The sequence below is a fragment of the Oncorhynchus mykiss genome, chromosome 22 (assembly GCF_057628025.1).
Source record: "Oncorhynchus mykiss isolate SJ-2025 chromosome 22, ASM5762802v1, whole genome shotgun sequence".
Classification (NCBI taxonomy): Eukaryota; Metazoa; Chordata; class Actinopteri; order Salmoniformes; family Salmonidae; genus Oncorhynchus; species Oncorhynchus mykiss.
This window is the reverse complement of record NC_143043.1, coordinates 13,761,324-13,780,477: the sequence shown is the minus strand read 5'-3', so window position 1 is coordinate 13,780,477 and position 19,154 is coordinate 13,761,324. Positions and strand designations below refer to the sequence as shown.

General features: G+C 43.8%; 1 protein-coding gene across 40 annotated transcripts in view; it reads left to right on the top strand.

Annotated features, from left to right (window-relative positions):
- The window catches only part of tns1b (tensin 1b), a 278,602-nt gene that overhangs the window by 247,721 nt on the left and 11,727 nt on the right, over nucleotides 1–19,154 (top strand). For 27 of the 40 annotated variants that reach the window (XM_090215522.1, XM_090215519.1, XM_090215558.1 and 24 more), the window contains 7 exons: nucleotides 1,798–1,991; nucleotides 2,140–2,278; nucleotides 5,754–5,855; nucleotides 10,840–11,017; nucleotides 11,927–13,128; nucleotides 16,931–17,017; nucleotides 18,349–18,477. In XM_090215522.1, coding sequence (XP_090071648.1) covers nucleotides 1,798–1,991; nucleotides 2,140–2,278; nucleotides 5,754–5,855; nucleotides 10,840–11,017; nucleotides 11,927–13,128; nucleotides 16,931–17,017; nucleotides 18,349–18,477 — 2,031 coding nt within the window. The remainder of the gene's footprint in view (nucleotides 1–1,797; nucleotides 1,992–2,139; nucleotides 2,279–5,753; nucleotides 5,856–10,839; nucleotides 11,018–11,926; nucleotides 13,129–16,930; nucleotides 17,018–18,348; nucleotides 18,478–19,154) is intronic. The other 13 variants (XM_090215533.1, XM_090215527.1, XM_090215539.1 and 10 more) reach the window with 1 other exon arrangement.

Genomic DNA, 19,154 nt, shown 5'->3' with positions numbered 1-19,154 from the left:
ACTGGAGCGATAGATGGAGAGGAAGAGAGCGATAGCCCCTTCCTCATAAAATTTCCTATAGTATGTAAAAAATATATATATATTTGTGTTTATATGCTTGAAAAACAAGGGGGGGAACAAAACAATTCCCCAGATATGTCAGTCCATGGAATCTCTGCTGTAACAGCTGGAAGCTATTAGCCATCTCCAGGGCAACGATACAGTGTTTGACAGGCTCCGCTGTAGAGCAGTGCATCCTGGGTCCATCTGTTTTGCTGTATCCCAGGCCCATTGCCATTCACGTGCCAGCGCTTAGGATTTATCCAACAATGCCCCTCTTCGATCCACAAATCAAAATAGAGCACAGCCTAGACATGTGACATGACTGAAGCAGCTCCATTGGAGGCAAATCAAGAACGTAAAAAGATGGGCATATGAATGGCATGCGTGCAGGTTTGGCGTTTTAGGCCTATACTTGGATCTTGTCATGATACTGTTTTGTTATGCTGTAAATCGGGATCCAACAAAGCACACTTAGTGACACTAGATTTCTGTTGATATACAGTATATACACTGTTGTGTACTAGACAGACAGGAAGTTAGTTAACCTCTTAGAAGACTGCTCTCCTTTAATACCACTTTTTCCCTCCAAAATCTCTCTGTAGTTTTTATGTTCAGTTTAACGGTTGTGGAATATGGATATACTTCTTCACAGTCATGGATATTATTTGGAGTAAACACATAAGGCATGTCTGACTCTTGTGTGACCAAAGAGGCCATCTCCATTCTGACAGTAGCTGTTAGCCTCTTAGTTTCCCGCAGCTGCATGCTAATGCTATCTCTAACTCGCCCCCCCAGGTTTATCCTGCCAAAAGAGGCTGAGCTAGGGCTCGTAAATATTTTTCACTGTTTCCATAACGTTCGGCTCTCGAACTAGGGTGTGTTTGCATGCTTTTCCATCTTTGGGAGGGTATGTCAGAACTTCAGGCCTGGAGAATCCATGAATCAGATGAATAGTTTGTTTTTGCAGACAGTCAGCGCTAGCTACAGAGTACATTGCATAAAACCTGCATGAAAAAGCAAAAAATAAGTGTTTATGCACAATTTTCAATGACCCTCCAAATTTTACCTTAAAATTGAAGAACCTAGGGTAAAAGTTAAACATATTTTTAAGAAAGGCTGGCTACGATACAAAACCAATGTGTAGTTTGCTTACATTTACCCAAAGTCTCTGACTACCAATGAACAAAAACAAGTTTCCATGCAGTAACTAACACATTCAAATAATCTTACGCAAATCCTTTTTGTCTTACACTGGCAGTGGCAGCTTCCTCTCTTTCCCTCCAAACCAACTAATGAGTTTACTGGGCCTTTTGAGGTTCATCCAAAACATTAGCTACCGCCACAAAGTATTACCCAGATAACAATAATTACAAATTTAGACTGTTTCACTGATGTACCTGCGAGTTCCTGATAATCTAGTGACATTCAACAAGAACATTGATCCCTACTGTTCCCCTCCAAACAATCCAGAGTGCCTGATTTTAATGAGAAAAGTTCTGGTTAGAGTGTTCAACATCAAGTAGCATGTTGAAAGTTCAGCTTTGCCATTTCTTACTGTTCACTTTTGAACACTTTGTGACTGTTTCCTTATTCTGATGTTTCTGTGGATTTAAAGGCTGTGCAAGACATTGCTGGTTTGAAGTGAAAAATTGTGTTTCAAAGAGCATGATACTGATACAGCATGATATTTTTTTTCTCTTTTTTTTTTACAAAACACTGTTCTGACAAAATGTGACCCCTGTTTGATCTGTACAGGTGTCCAGTCCCATGGGATGTCATTGGACGAGACATTGGCCCTGCCCCGTCAACGCACCACCAGCGAAGGACAATGCCACAATGGCCACGACGAAAACTTCTCTTACGAACCCCCAGTCCGCTCCCCCATTCGCTGTGTCTCGCCGGAGTTCGTCAACACCTTAAATCTGAATCCTGGGGGGCGGCCCAAAGAGGTAGAATGCTCTGCCCACAGCCTCAACCTTCTCTAGTGTGTCTCACATAGGATGATATATGATTAGGATGACCATAATGAATACTAACATATTGGGTGTGTATGCGTGTGCGTGAATGTGTGTGTTTCCTTGTCTTCTCTTCCATCAGAGACACATGCACAGCTACAGAGAGGCCTTTGAGGAGTTGGAAGGTGGCTCCGTCAGCCCCACGCCCACTGTTGGTGGTGAGGTGTTCCCCCAAACCCCTGCCTTCCCCATCTCGCCGCAAACCCCTTACTTCAACCTGTGTAAGTCTCCCCTCTGGCTGGCTGTAGGCGCTGTGGAACTCAGGGGAATATAGGCTTTTACCATAAATCATATTTAAATACATTTATCCAAGAAGGGAGTAGGATGTTATTTAAAGGAATAATTAACCAGGAGTTACATTACCATGTGACTTGATCGAGAAAACCTCAAAAGTTTAACTCTCTAGGATATTATAGGACATGAGAATACCATGTTTTATTCAGGCATGTACAGGTTCAGAGTGTAGAAACTATACAACTGATATTATGGTCAATAAAGTCATGGTGGCATTAGTCTAGCGCTGTCTGGTTGGTTTTAATTCTTGGACCATAACATTTTTCTTCTTCTTCTTCTTCTTCTTCTCAAAAAAAATAATAGACTACATCTCCTAATCCCGAGTATTCTACCCCATTTAGATGTAGGGCAATAAACTACATTTCCCACATGACAAAATCCACTTCAAACCCATTCAGACAGATTTGTAGGAAGTGCAGGATAGATCCTAATAACTGCAGAGGCCACACTGTCTGAGAGGCCACACTGTTTGCAATTGTGTCGGCTCATAGAAAAGTCTGAGTCATCCTATCAGACAAGAATCACACTTCTCTCCTGCCTTCCAGTCAGTAATTCAGTGGGTTTAGAGAATGTGCTGCCATCTACAGATCAACATATCCTGGGATCCCACCAGTCTTCTGATGCATTTAGTAGGCACGTATTTCATATGAAAGATGGGCACTGTTTAATTTTTGGATTTTATTCGGTGCCTATCTTCCACATTCATTTGGGTTAAGGCATTGAGCTGGATCTACACACAGAAACAATAGCGTGAGTTGTGGTTTCAAGCGCTTGACAAATTATGGAGTGAACTATCCCTTCAAATACCATGTCAGTTGCCAGCGCTACGAGTTACCTCATCTCCCCCTGGGCAAAGCCCTAAAAACACCCCATAAAAAGTCCATAGCATTTTTACCGCCCTCAAAGGTGTTACACCCCCCCCCAAAAAACAAAATACTCCATGCAAAGCGGGTATGCAGTGAGTACTTATTTTTCCTGACTAAACCATGACGATTTATGATATCTCTGTCCATGTAAGAAGATTCTAGTCAAGTATGCATCCACTTACATGCATCTACCAGCATTTAGGGATCTACTAGTAGTATGCTACTACTCAAGTATGCATCCCACTTTCAATATGCTTCAACTTCATTTTACACATAATGTCTTGAATAGAAACTGAAACAGATACTTAGATAGACTGGTGGAGCCCTGGGTATGTCTGTCCCTGTCTATCTCTGCCGTTCTAGCCCCTAACCCTAAACATTACTGCGAGACAGGAGGTGTTGGTTTTCTTTCTATGGAGCTAGTGGTGTCGTTGACTGTTGCCCTGCAAGCCTGGCCTTGTATCAGTTTGGAATCATCACATACCATCACATTGGTAATGTTACAATTCGGGGTATGGAAAGCTGATGGACCAGCGCTTAGGGTTACCCAGATCCCTATCATCGGCACATCCACAGACCCCTCTCAGTTCTAGACCTTTAGAGTGTCCTCCCATGAAACGCATTTGCCCAACACGATCCACCACATTGTAAGGCATTTAGGTTGCCACACAGAACAAAGAATTGATTGGGATTCTTTGGTAAGTGGAGGATGATGCACGTCCCTAGTCCCACTGTTGACCACATTGGCCATCTTGGCCCAGGCTCAGCGACCCTGAAGTTACCCCCAGCTCTCCCCTTCTGCCTATCATAGCCCCCCCCCCCCGCACGGCTTTACCCAGCATGCCTCTGGAGAGCAGTACCTCTTAAGACACAAGAGCCCCTTATAGACTTGAGATCCACACTAAATTACTCATATAAAGGAAACACACGTATTCACCCACGCTAATTCACACACACACACACGCGCGCACGCGCACACACACACGCACGCGCACACAAACACACATGCGCATATACAAATATTTCAAAATAACTAAGCCTCACTCTCCAAAGGTACTGCTCTCCATGTGACTGTTGTCATGTGTGTATTCCTTTTAACATCACTTTGTTGTTTTGCTACTCACTGACTTCTCCCAAGCATCTTTATTTGTTAAGCCACATAAGGCTTGTCTTTTCTACATATGTCAGTGAGTTACTGTTGTTATTTACATTTGTGTGCATGGCACACCTTTGCTTATATCCTGCCATGTTTGTTGTGACCGTGTCGCTCAGAGGCTGGTCACAGTGTGATACGTCACCTGCATGGTCCTCCCACAGAGCATGAGGCATGGACACACCCCTCCCACATCTAGCTGTGTCCGTCATGATATCACCCATGTTGTCGTGTGTCACTGTGTCACATTCTGTTGTTATGATGTCTTGACAGCTCAGCATCTGTATGTACCATATGTATACACACACATTTGGTTTCCGGACCCAGATTAAGCCTAGTTCTGGACAAAAAATAACTTTCCAACAATATTCTCTGTTGAGCATGTTTTTTCTTCTTGGACTAGTGTTATTCTAGGTCCCGGAAAACATTCCTTAATGTTTCCATGCTACACATGTCAGTCAGTCCTATTTATGAGGCATAGAACATGTGCAGCAATGAACAACCTGCCTTGGAATTCAGGAATAAAAAAATTGCCCTATCAATTGAATACATGTAACGGTAACTAACACACTTTTGAACATTGCGCTATTCCGTACAATTTACCTTGTTTTACCGCCCCAAAAACGTAATACTTCCAGGTCAACTGTGACATGAATCCATTGTAAAGCGCAATTTCTCCCCTTTCTAGCAAAATCAATGACGAGACCTCCATGCTGCCCGTCTCTGCATGATTGAAAAACGCAATCCGTCTGGTCTTTTTAAAAATGGCGGGTGGGGAAGCGAAACCTACTGCGTGATAGTGAAAGGGGGGAGATATGTTGTGTGGGGAAACTGCTTTTGTCACCCAATTTGTCCAACTTATCACCTCTAAAATGTAAATGAAACAATATAGCTAGAGAAGGGCTACACCTGGTGGAAAGAGGCTGTACGACACCGAATGAGTTCCACCGAATGAGTTGTACATTACGTAGTGACACGTCACAATGTAACGTACCGCGTCAGAGGGATCTGTTTTTTGTTAGTCTTTTCTCAAATACTATTAGTCCATTCCCATGAAAATCAACGCTGAATCAAAACTTAGTTCACACCCCAGATTTTGATGCCAATACATTTGCTACAGTCCCATTAGTTTTCATTGCAGCCTCGTTTGAATGCTGCGGTGGCGCAAATTTGTACGGAATGGGGTTAGTCACCGTTACATACCTTACATAGACCCAAACCAGCTAACACACACACACACACACACACACACACACACACACACACACACACACACACACACACATACACAGTTACAACATGAACAGCACAGGTGTTTGCTGCTAAGACTGTTGTAGTGAAGCATGCTAAATGCTAAGTCATGTTGTGCTCTTTTCCTGCTAGGCCAAGCTCGTTCCCCTCCAGGCCTGATGAAGACCCCTCTCTCTGCCCTGGGCCTCAAACCCCACAACCCAGCTGAGATCCACCTCAACCAGAGTGGCTCAGGTGAGCAAGCACTCCTTAGCCTGTTAGCCATTGTGCTTCACTCATGGGCTTGAAGAGCCTGTAAGCATAGCATAATGTAGCCTCTAGCATGTTAGCATAATCTATGTTCACTTCATCTAGTTTATTGTATGTAAACTTTGTGTAAATTTGTCTGTCTGTAGTCTGTCTCAATATGTAGTTTTTTGCTAGCAGCACCATATCACCAAGTAAAATTCTGGGTATGTGTAAATGTACTTAAATATACAAATTGTAAAAAAAATATATAAATGCAACATGTAAAGTGTTGAAATAAATATCCCCAAAATGTTCCATACGCACAAAAAGCTGATTTCTCTTGAATGTTGTTGTCACTCCCTGGCCATAGAGAGGCTTTTCATTCTCTATTTTGGTTAGGCCAGGGTGTGACTAGGGTGGGCATTCTATGTCCTTTTTTCTATGTTTTTGTATTTCTATGTCTTGGCCTGGTATGGTTCTCAATCAGAGGCAGCTGTCTATCGTTGTCTCTGATTGAGAACCATACTTAGGTACCCTTTTCCCCCCACCTGTTTTGTGAGAAGTTAACTTTGTAGTTGTTCAGGGCACATAGCCCAAAGCTTCACGGTTGTTTTTTTCTTCTTCGTTTTGTCAGCGTCATTTTTAAATAAAGTAAAAATGTACGCTTACCATGCTGCACCTTGGTCCAGTCCTTCAGCCAGCCGTGACAGTTCTGCACAAATGTGTTTATGTCTATTAGCGAGCATTTATTTTTGCCAAGATAATCCATCCACCTGACAGGTGTGGCATAGTAAAAAGCTGATTAAACTGCATGATCATTACACAGTGCTGGGGACATAAAAGTCCACTCTAAAATGTGAAGTTTTGTCACACAACACAATGCCACAGATGAATGATATTTTGAGGGAGCATGCAATTGGCATGCTGATTGCTGGAATGTCCACCAGAGCTGTTGCCAAAGAATTTCATGTTAATTTCTCTACCATAAGCCGCCTCCAACGTCGGTTTGCGCAACCAACAAATTTCTGCACAAACTGTCAGAAACCATCTCAGGGAAGCTAATGACATGACTGCAGTTCGGCGTCATAACCAACTTCAGTGGGCAAATACTCACCTTCGACGGCCACTCTTCACGGATTAATCCCGGTTTCAACTGTACATGGCAGACAGCTTGTGGGTGAGCGGTTTGCTGATGTCAGCGTTGTGAACAAAGTGCCCCCATGGTGGGGTGGGGTTATGGTATGGGCAGGCATAAGCTACGGCAGCGAACGGGATTGCGTATTATCGATTACAATTTCAATGCACAGAGATACCGTGACGAGATCCTGAGGCACATTGTCGTACCATTCATCCACGCCATGTTTCAGCATGATAATGCAAGGATCTGTACACAACTCCTGGAAGCTGAAAATGTCCCAGTTCTTCCATGGCTTGCATACTCACTAAACATGTCATCCATTGAGCATTTTTGGGATGCTCTGGATCTATGCGTACGCCAGCGTGTTCCAGTTCCACAGGCCACAATCAACAGCCTGATCAACTCTATGCGAAGGAGATGTGTTGCGCTACATGAGGCAAATGGTGGTCACACCAGATACTGACTGGTTTTCTGACCAACCTTTTTTTTAAGGTATCTGTGACCAACAGATGCATAGTTCCAGTCGTGAAATCCAGAGATTAGGGCCCAGTGAATTTACTGATTTCCATATATGAACTCGTAAAATCTTTGAAATTGTTTTGTTTACATATTTTTTCAGTGTATACTAATAATATATATGCCATTTAGCAGACACTTTATCCAACGCATGTATAAGAATAATGATTTTTTTCTGATAATATTGTGCTACATACATATGCTACATGACCAAAAGTATGTGGACACCTGCTTCGTCAAACATCTCATTCCAAAATCATGGGCATTAATATGTAATTGGTCCCCCCTTTGCTGCTATAACCGCTACCTTTCTTCTGGGAAGGCTTTCCCCTAAATGTTGGTACATTGCTGCGGATGCTTTGCTTACATTCAGCCACAAACATTAGTGAGGTCGAGCACTGATGTTGAGGTGGCAGGTAGCCTAGTGGTTAGAGCGTTGAGCCAGTAACTGAAAGATTGCTGGATCGAGTCCCTGAGTTGACAAGGTAAAAAAAAATCTGTCGTTCTGCACCTGAACAAGGCAGTTAACCCACTGTTCCCCGGTAGGCAGTCATTGTAAATTAGAATTTGTTCTCAACTAACTTGCATAGTTAAATAAAGTTTAACAAAAAAACGCCTCGCAGTGGGCGTTTCAATTCATCCAAAGGTGTTTGATGGGGTTGAGGTCAGGGTTCTGTGCAGGCCAGTCAAGTTAATCCAGTGTTTTGTGCACGGGGGCATTGTCATGCTGAAACAGGAAAGGGATTTCCCCAAACTTTTGCCACAAAGTTGGAAGCACAGAATCATCTAGCCTGAACCACCGAATTCTAAACTGCCTCTGGAAGCAACGTCAGCACAAGAACTCTTCGTCGGGAGCTTCATGAAATGGGTTTCCATGGCCGAGCCGCCACACACAAGCCTAAGATCACCATGTGCAATCCCAAGTGTCGGCTGGAGTGGTGTAAACCTTGCTGCCATTAGACTCTGGAGTATTGACAATGGGTTCTCTAGAGTGATGAATCACGCTTCACTATCTGGCATTCCGACGGAGAAATCTGTGTTTGGGGGATGCCAGGAAAACAAATATTCCTCCTCTATGCTTTGGGGCAGGTAGCGTTCTCCTGGCATCCTCCCTTGCTTCCAGAGGCAGTTTGGGTCTCAGTAGGTAGTGTTGCAACCGAGGACAAATTATTTTTATGCGCTACGCACTTCAGTGGTCCCATCCTCTGAGCTTGTGTGGTATACCACTTCGCGACGGAGACGTTGTTGCTCCTAGACGTTTCCACTTCACAATAACAGCACTTACATTTGATCGGGGCAGCTCTAGCAGAGCAGAAATTTTATGAACTGACTTGTTGGAGCCATGTTGAAAGCCACTGAGCTCTTCAGTAAGGCCATTCTACTGCCAATGTTTGTATATGGAGATTGCATGTGTGGCTGAAATAGCTGAATACAATAAGTAGCTGAAATAGCTGAATACATTAATTTGAAGAGGTGTCCACATACTTTTGTATATATAGTGCAGCATAGTGCTAAAATGTAAACATAGCATCTACTAGCATAGTGCTACTCCCTTGAGGCCTCAACGATTGTTAGCATAGGGCTAAATCTAGAGCGCGTGGCTAGCTAGCACCATTCCATTGAGGGCTCGAAAGGCTAGCATAGCAACCTAGCTTTAGCTTGAGATACATTTTCTGTGAAACAGTTCACCAGTGAGATCACCAGTGCTTGTAAATTGAGCAGTGTTTTTGTATCATATGTGGTTATATTGGGGTTGATTTTAGTGACCTAGGAATGTGAATGAAAGCTTGATTTATGGCTCACCTTCATAGAGTTGCATGTTAATCCAGTCTTCAAAGCGATGAGTCCCATATTTACACAGCCGACAGGCTAAATGTGAGAGAGCCCCCAGAAATATAATTTCAACAAATGACTCCTTTGAACATGCGCTCTTTTTTATTGTCTCCTCTAAGCCTTTATGGAGTGTTTGGTTCTAGCGGAGGCAGGAGCAATAATATCTCATTACTGGATGAGGTGCTTGGGCTCTCGGAGGGATGTTTGACTTGGCTCACGAAATGTGGACCCCACTGCTCAGTAGTTCCTTCTGCGCTGACTATTCCAGCGCTGACTTATACACACACACACACACACACACACACACACACACACACAGTTAAACTACAGATGCTTGAATATAACTTTGACAAATTGTCTTCCCTCTCTACACCATCGATCACATCATCATACTTTGTCTTCTTTCTTTCTCCCATGAACCTCTTTTCCTCCCCTCCCTTCTCTGGCTACCTTACACTACTTCTCATCCTCTTCCTCCCTTCTCATTCCTTCCTTTCCCTCCCTTTATCTCTCTCTTCTTGTTCTTGACTCTTTGTTTCACTTTTTTTCTTTGAATTCGGTCCGTCACGGCGCCTCAGACGCTGACAATAGTGAGGGCGAGGAAGGTAAGAACATCGCCCAATCATCAAGCATTGTTTTTTTACTTCCCCAGAGAACCCTTGTCATAGACAACCACAGAGCCTCACTCTTTTTCTCCCTCTTCTCCCATCCAAATGTCCTCCACCCATTTCAGGTGTTACTTCACAATTGAGACTTTACAATTCCTTACAACGTTGCACTTTTTCTCCATTTCTTTGTTCCGTATTGTGTTTGCTCGTTGCTGTTATGGTCACCATCCCTCTTGCTCCATTCAGTCACTGTATGTTCCATGGAGTCATTATTGTGGGCAATACTGTTCCCTCCAGAAGATTCTTGTCTAGCGTGGGTTTCAGATCTAGCAGACTGTGCTTTTGATAGGCTCTTGTGGACCTCATTGGAATGTCGAGGGGGCAATAGAACATGTCTCTGAGTACATACAAGCAGGTCTGTTTGACGAACACACTGTTGACAAGCTCCTGATGGGGAAACGGTGAAGATGCTGCAGTTTGGTTGATGGGCTGCAGCTGATGACTTGAATATGATCATTTCAATGAAGGAGGAATAATTTAACGACAGCCTAAAGCCTATTGTTGCTTTGTAGGTTCTCTGGACTGCTTAACTCTTAACTCTGTAGTCCCATTTGTAGGAGTTGAAATATTATATTAAAGACATAATATGTCAGTAATGATATGTCAATAATATTTCAGTGTATACCCAAAGTACAGTAAATCTTGATATCCAAACAACTCACTAATCCTGAATTCAGTGAAGAAAACACATTTGATAGATAATGGCATGTTCACAAGAACAGAATTGTCACTGTTTAGGGGGAAAGTGCAGCCATCCTGTGAAGACAACGTCACCTTCACGACAGTACACACTGAAATGAAATCACACTTAATGGCCAAGTCTGTATCTCTTCAGAGCCGCGGAGCTACGTGGAGTCGGTGGCCAGATCAGCGGTGGCCGGCGGGGGACCACCAGGGTCACCTGTGACCCTCAGCCCTCCAAAAGAGATCTTGGCCAGACAGACGACCACTGACCCTGCCCCGACATTCAACCCCCCACTGTCTAGCAGCAGCCCAATCCACAGCTCAGAGGGGTGAGTACGAAGCAAACAACATTAATACATACACTCAATTACCAATTTATTAGGTACGCTCGTTCACGAAAATGGTTCGCTCCTACAGACAGTGAGTCACGTGGCACTGGCTTGCTATATAACGCAGTCAGACCGGCAACGAGGCATTCCTTTACTGTTCGATTGAATGTTAGAATGGGCAAAACTTGTGACCTAAGCGACGATGAACGTTGGTGCCAGGTGCACCGGTTCCAGTATCTCAGAAACGACCGGCCTCCTGGGCTTTTCACTCACGGCAGTGTCTAGGGGTTACCGAGAATGGTGCGACAAACAAAAAACATCCAGTCAGCGGCAGTCCTGTGGGCAAAAAAACCCAGTCATACTCCTTTCAGCTAAAAACAAGAAGAATTTGCTCAAGTTTTCTCGCAATCACAAAAAGTGGACTATTAAGGGTGGAAAAACATTGCCTGGTCTGACAAATCCCGGTTCCTGTTGCGTCATGCTGATGGGAGAATCAGGATTTGGCGTAAGCAGCATGAGGCCATGGCCATATCATGCCTGGTGTCAATGCGACAGGCTGGTGGCGGTAGTGTAATTGTGTGGAGTATGTTTTCCTGGCACACGTTAGCTCCCTTTAAACCAATTGAGCAATGTTTCCATTCCCCAAAGTATTCAGGCTGTTCTGGAGGCAGTGGGGGATCCAAACTGTACTTCATGGGTGTACCTAATAAATTGGTCAATGAGTGTGTATTAAATGACATTAAACATACACATACATGACATTGGTAAGGAACCAGTATTCCTGAAATATACTACATGTTTACAGATAGCAAGGGATCCATAGGTGTTAATACTGCATTTAGTTCATTCTACTGTGGACTTCTTTCCATACACTGTGTTTGAGTGTCTTTATCTCTCTTTCTCCCTCAGAGAGCACCAATTGGCTGACAGCAGTGGAAACATCCCCTCGCAAGCGGCCAGTGACTCCGGCTTCCGTTCACAGCCTTCTGAGGGCGCGTCCCCCACCCCCACTCCCACCTCTGTCGCTACTCCCAAGCCCTACCTCCAGGCCCTGGGAACCCCATCTCCCTTCCTTCAAGCCCAGGGTACCCCTACCCCCTCCTACCTGAGCTCCAACTCAGCCAACCTGTCCTACCTGTGCTCCCCAACCACCACGCCCTCCTACCTAGGTCCCAATGGCCTCATGGGGAGCTACATCTCCACCGACCCCAGCCCTCCCCAGGCCCAGCCGGAGGTATCCCCCCGGGAAAGCTCTTTGGCTGTCCACCCCTCGCCAGGATCAGGAAGTCTCCACACACTGCATCACGACAACAGCCCCTCTCTCCAACATCGGCACCAGCCCACCAATCACGGCAGCCCTGTCATGGGCCACCAGCCCTCTCCTGCCAATGGCTTTGTGGAGTTTGGGATCCCTGGGATGGTAATGGCGGGAAGTCCTGTGTTGGGCCGCCACCACTATAACCCGTGTGTGTCCAAGGGGACACAGTCCAGCCCAGTGCTGAGTCGACAGCCCTCCATGCCCCAGAGGAGCCCTGTCCTGAGCCGACAACCATCCCTGACGCAGGCCTCCCAGGGCAGCCCCGTGCTCAGCCGCCAGCCCTCCCTCACCTACAGCCAGCCTATCCAGAGCAGTCCGGTGCTGAGTCGACAGCCGTCCCTCACCCACCAGCAGGGCAGTGGTAATAGTCCGGTGCTGGACCACCACCCGTCCCTCGGCCAGATGTCACAATGCAGTCCGAGTCTGGACCGACACCCTATGTTGCATAGTAGCGGCTACACCACCCCGGACGAGAGGCACGGCACCCTGTCCCGACAGAGCAGCTCCTCAGGATACCACCCACCCTCCACGCCCTCCTTCCCCCTCTCCCCTGCGGGCTACCTGGACGGGGGGATGATGATGGGGCTAAGGCAGGGCAGCCCGGCCCCCCCGGCGCAGGCTCAACCCCAGCTGCCAGAGAAGAGGCGCATGTCGAGCGGGGAGAGGCCCAACGGGGGGCTCTCTTACGGGACGCTGAACGGAAAAATGTCCTCACCTATGTCGAGTGGAGGGAGCACACCCAGCACCAGCTACTTTCAAACACTGCCCGACTTCTCCAAGTTTAACATGTCTGGTAAGACCACCTTGAAAACCCCCTTAAAACTTAGCTACTTCTGTAGCAAAGAGCACCCCAACTAGCACTGACATCCCCAGCGAAACAGGAAGTGAAGATCAGTGTATTCTCAAGGATGATACAGTGCCCTCCATAATTATTGGGACAGTAAGGCATTTGTTTCTTCTTTTGACTCTATACTCCAAAAGTTTGGATTTGAAATCAAGCAATGACTATGAGGTTAAAGTGCAGACTGACAGCTTTCATTTGAGGGCATTTTCATCCATATTGGGCTAACCGTTTAGAAATTACACCACTTTTTGTACGTAGTCCCCCCCAAAAGTATTGGGACAAATTCACCTACAGTACCAGTCAAAGGTTTGGACACACCTACTCATTCCAGGGTTTTTATTTATTTGTACTATTTTCTACATTGTAGAATAATAGTGCAGACATCAAAACTATGAAACAAAACATATGGAATCATGTAGTAACCAAAAAGTGTAAAACAAATCAAATTGTGTTATATTTGAGATTCTTCAAAGTAGCCACCCTTTGCCTTGATGACAGTTTTGCACACTCTTGGCATTCTCCCAACCAGCTTCATGAGGTAGTCACCTGGAATGCATTTCAATTAACAGGTGTGCCTTGTTAAAAGTTAATTTGTGGAATTTCTTTCCTTCTAAATGCATTTGAGCCAATCAGTTGTGTTGTGACAAAGTAGGGGTGGTATACAGAACGTAACCCTATTTGGTAAAAGACCAAGTCCATATTATGTTAAGAACAGCTCAAATAAGCAAAGATAAACGACCGTCCATCATTACTTTAAGATGTGAAGGTCAGCCAATCTGGAAAATGTCAAGAACTTTGAAGGTTTCTTCAAGTGCAGATGCAAAAAGCATCACACGCTGTGATGAAATTGGCTCTCATGAGGATCGCCACAGGAAAAGAAGAGTTAACACCCTCAGAAATTACAGCCCAAATAATGCTTCACAGAGTTCAACAAACACATCTCAACATCAGCTGTTCAGATGAGACTGTGTGAATCAGGCCTTCATGGTTGAATTGCTACAAAGAAACCACTACTAAATGACACCAGTAAGAAGAAGAGACTTCCTTAGGCCAAGAAACACGAGCAATGGACATTAGACCGATGGAAATCTGTCCTTTGGTCTGATGAGTCCAAATTTGATATTTTTGGTTCCAAACGCCTTGTCTTTGTGAGATGCAGAGTAGGTGAACGGATGATCTCTGCAAGTGTGGTTCTATATGTGAAGCATGGAGAAGGAGGTGTGATGGTGTGGGGGTGCTTTGCTGGTGACACTGTCTGTGATTTATTTAGAATTCAAGGCACACTTAACCAGCATGGCAACCACAGCGTTCTGTAGCGAAATGCCATCCCATCTGGTTTGCGTTTAGTGGGACTATCATTCGTTTTTCAACAGGACAATGACCCAACACACCTCCAGGCTGTGTAAGGGCTATTTGACCAAGAAGGAGGGTGGAGTGCTGCATCAGATGACCTGGCCTCCACAATCACCTGACCTCAACCCAATTGAGATGGTTTGGGATGAGTTGGACCGCATAGTGAAGTTAAAGCAGTCAACTAGTGCTCAGCGTATGCAGGAAGTACTTCAAGACTGTTGGAAAATCATTCCAGCGGAAGCTGGTTGAGAGAATCCCAGGAGTGTGCAAAGCTGTCATCAAGGCAAAGGGCAGCTTCTTTGATGAATCTAAAATATATTTTGATTTGTTTAACACTTTTTTGGTTACTACATAATTCCATATGTGTTATTTCAGAGTTTGGAAGTCTTCACTATTATTCTACAATGTTGAAAAGAGTACAAATTTAGAAAAACCCTTGAATCAGTAGGTGTGTCCAAACTTTTGACTGGTACTGTGTATGTGTATTAAAGTAGTAAAAAGTTGAGTATTTCTATTGGGCACAAAATCATCTGAAACACAACCAAAACAAACAGCAAATGCATCCAACAAATTTGTAGAGTCACACGCTTGATGTAATAAATGATTGTGTGCTATGAATATGGGACCAAATACTTAAATGTCCCAATACTTTTGCTCCCTTAAAATGGGGGAACTATGTACAAAAAGTGCTGTAATTTCTAAACGGTTCACCCGATATACCCTCAAATTAAAGCTGACAGTCTGCACTTTAACCTGATAGTCATTGTTTGATTTCAAATCCAAACTTTTGGAGAATAGAGCTAAAAGAAGATAAAACGTTTCACTGTCCCAACAATTACGGAGGGCACTGTATATTCTTTAAAGCGGTTCATTAATGTGAAACTGCATGATAATAACAACTTAATAAGCTGATTTTACCTTCTCAGTAACTATATTTATAGGGTAAGCGTGTGATATGTATTTAGCCACAATTTACACTACCGGTCAAAAGGGGTCACTTAGAAATGTCCTTGTTTTTGAAAGAAAAGCAACATAAAAAAAACATTAAAATAACATCAAATTGGTCAGAAATACAGTGTAGACATTGTTAATGTTGTAAATGACTATTGTAGCTGGAAACGGCAGGTTTTTAATGTAATATCTACATAGGCGTACAGAGACCTATTATCATCAATCATCATGTGTTCCAATGTCACGTTCTGTTAGCCCATCCAAGTGTATCATTTTAAAAGGCTAATTGATCATTAGAAAACTATTTTGCAATTATCATTCCAGAACTGAAAACGGGTTGTGCTGATTAAAGAAGCAATTAAACTCTCCTTTAGGCTAGTTGAGTATCTGGAGCATTACAACATTAACAATGTCTACACTGAATTTCTGATCATTTTTATTTTATTTTAATGGACAAAAAATGTGCTTTTCTTTCTAAAACAAGGACATTTCTAAGTGACCACAAACTTTTGAACGGTAGTGTATATATTTATTTTACAAATACATTGCTTATGAAGCCGCAAACGGGTATATTCTTTGCCAGTGCATATGTAACAATGCATACCTAAACTATAATTGCGCTAGTACCCAACTATATAAGTACAATGTACATACATCTGTTTTCATACACACATGTTTCTGTGAAAGCAGACGAAGTGAGTAGAGCCAGCATAAGTATAGTGAAGTAAAGTGAATGCGGTCATACTTGCATGGTTTTAGCTGAGCAGGCGGTTCATAAGTTGGACACACTTACTTTCTCCGTAAACACATTGCAGAGCAGATGAAGGAATGAATGCATCTCCCAGGCAGCCCAGCCAGTCCCAGATGCTAGGTTCAGATAGAACTGGCATCCGGCCCAGAGCCTTGGTTGGCAGCCATTTCTGCATCTGCAGTGGTTTCAAAGCTCCATTCTGGAGTATACTGGGAGACGAGTTAAAACAGCAACTACTAATATGGTCACAGATACAGATACCTGTGTTTTTGTGAGAGGTAAAGATACTGGCGTGTTTGCGAGGGTTGACGCTAGGAGCTAACTTGCTAATAGCGCAGATTCGCTAATCTCTACACAATAAGGAGCTGTTAATGTCCTGTTTGGAAGTCGAGTTGATATGTAGATTGGATTATCTGGTCTTCGTCAGGATGACCCTCACGAAGCATCACTGCTGCTGTCTTCGTCCAGGTCTTTCTTGAAAAATGTATTTTTATCTCAACGAGTCTAACCTGGTTAAATAAAGGTAAAAATAAATAAATAAGACTACTGAGACTTTGGACTTGATTCAATGTAATGTGACATGCAGCATTTACAAAGTATCATATAAACATACCTCTATTCACATGGTGAAATGGCTAAATGATTTTGGTTAAATCTACACATGGTTTCAACACAACTCGTTCTTTCTTCTCTTAGACGGGAGTCCCGAGACCAGGCTGAATGTAAAGTTTGTTCAGGACACTTCCAAGTTCTGGTATAAGCCTGACATCTCCCGTGAACAAGGTAATTGTGCCTCTTGTCATAGAGGGAAGAGATTAAAGGTAACACATACAGTAGGTTTTATGATAATTCAGTTTCCCAAGAAAATAGTAAAACATTTGAGTATTAAGTAGTAACTGCTGTGTAATGGTATGTACTACACTCCTAGAAAAAAAGGTTCTGGAAGGGTTCTTCAGCTGTCCCCATATGAGAACCCTTATTGGTTCCAGGTAGAACCCTTTTTTGTTTCAGGTAGAACTCTTTTGGGTTCCATGTAGAACCCTCTGTGGAAAGTGTTCTACCTGGAACCGATACGGTTTTACCTGGAACTAAGGGTTATCCTATCGGGACAGCCAAAGAACTCTTTTAGGTTCTAGATAGCAACTTTTTTTCTAAGAGTGTAGTTACTAGCTTGTCACAGAACAGTTACCTTGGTTATCCCACTAGTTGTTCCTCTAGCATAAGACCTATTTAAGGTCAAATGTGGCCGAGAATGTTATTTTTTTAGTAACCAGGAGAGAGTTAGGATGTGTGTCTGATGTAAACCCTTTTGGATTCTTCTGACACATCCTCTCCACACACAGATGTCCTAAATGACCCTATTCTGTTCTCTTCTGCTGTATGTTTCACTGTGAGGTCACTGCTGTTGGCCCCTACATCTGCTTCTGCTCACACTCTCTTATTGGATTAGATCATCTGGGATGGAACGTCTGCTAAATTAATAAAATGTCAATGGAGATAGCCTTAAACACAAGCACATGCTCCGCTGCGATGACATCACACACGCGCACACACACACACATACGCACACACACACCATATGTACTCCATTAATCTAAGTGGCTAGGGAACATCTGCATGTAATGTATATCTATCTTCCTTACAGAGTCTATGAAATGTCATATTTTGACATATACATAGAATTGCATGTTAGAGATGCAATACATGTTGTTTTGTTGAACAAGACAACAGCTAATAACTCCCCCCCCCCGTAGTTACATTGAAATATGGGATCACAAAAGGTCTTCCTTCCTTCCTTTCAAGGAAAGTTTCCTCCTCATTCCCTTCCGACTCCCACTCGCCGCCTCCTCCCTCTCCCCGTCTTCCATGTCTATCCTACCTATCCCTTTATTTCTCCTCGTCCTTCCACCCTCCCCGTTTCACCTCTTCAGAATCATTTTTCACCCCTCCCTCTCTCCCCCAAAGACCTCTCCTTGCCTCTTCCTTGTCCTTGTTTCTTCTCCTCTCTGTGTTACATCCAAAGGAATGTATGATCTGGCAATACTTTCTTACTTTCCCCTGAGGGGATGCATAAAGTGTTATTTTATTGAATCATGTATTATTGTGTATTGCAGCCATCAGCCTGCTGAGAGAGAGAGAGCCCGGGGCCTTTGTCATTCGGGACAGTCACTCCTTCCGAGGGGCCTATGGCCTGGCCATGAAAGTGGCCTCTCCTCCTCCCACTGTACAGCAGACCAAGAAAGGTACTTCCAAGTTTCCCACTTGTTATGAACACATGAGTGTGATATGTGGTTGTCTCTCCTAGCTGTTTTAAGATGAATGCACTAACTTTAAATAGCTCTGGATAAGAGCGTCTGCTAAATTACTCAAACGTAAAATGTACTGGATCACCAACTGGGCTCCAGCTTTCATATACTGTACCTGTAATTGCTGATGGAAAATTATATTAGCCCTCTACACCTCTGTGATGTTGTGTCATCTTGTGGCCCTACATATAAGGAGACACACACACACAAGCACACATACAGTCCACAGTGAAATCATACAAAGAACAATCACATTTTGTTTGACGTTCACATACTCTCACGTATTAAATCAATCAATCAACAAACTCTGAAGTGGATCATGTGTTTCTGAGGGGCCCGATGAAAGCATATCGTTACTCCAGCAGAGTCTGGCTACATAGTCGATCAGCACTGCTAAACATATACCCTGGGTCTTAGTACTGTCATTAAGGTATGAGGTGCCTGTGATGTTTCCAATAACACCTAGAAGAGCAGGGATAACTGGGAGTGGATTGGAATGCCTCCTCTACACACGTGGACGCCTGCACACGTCTTCCTGTGCGCACACACACACACAAACATAATGGTTCTTAATAGTACCAGATAGGGGTTATTTGGCTTGTAACCATAGCAGA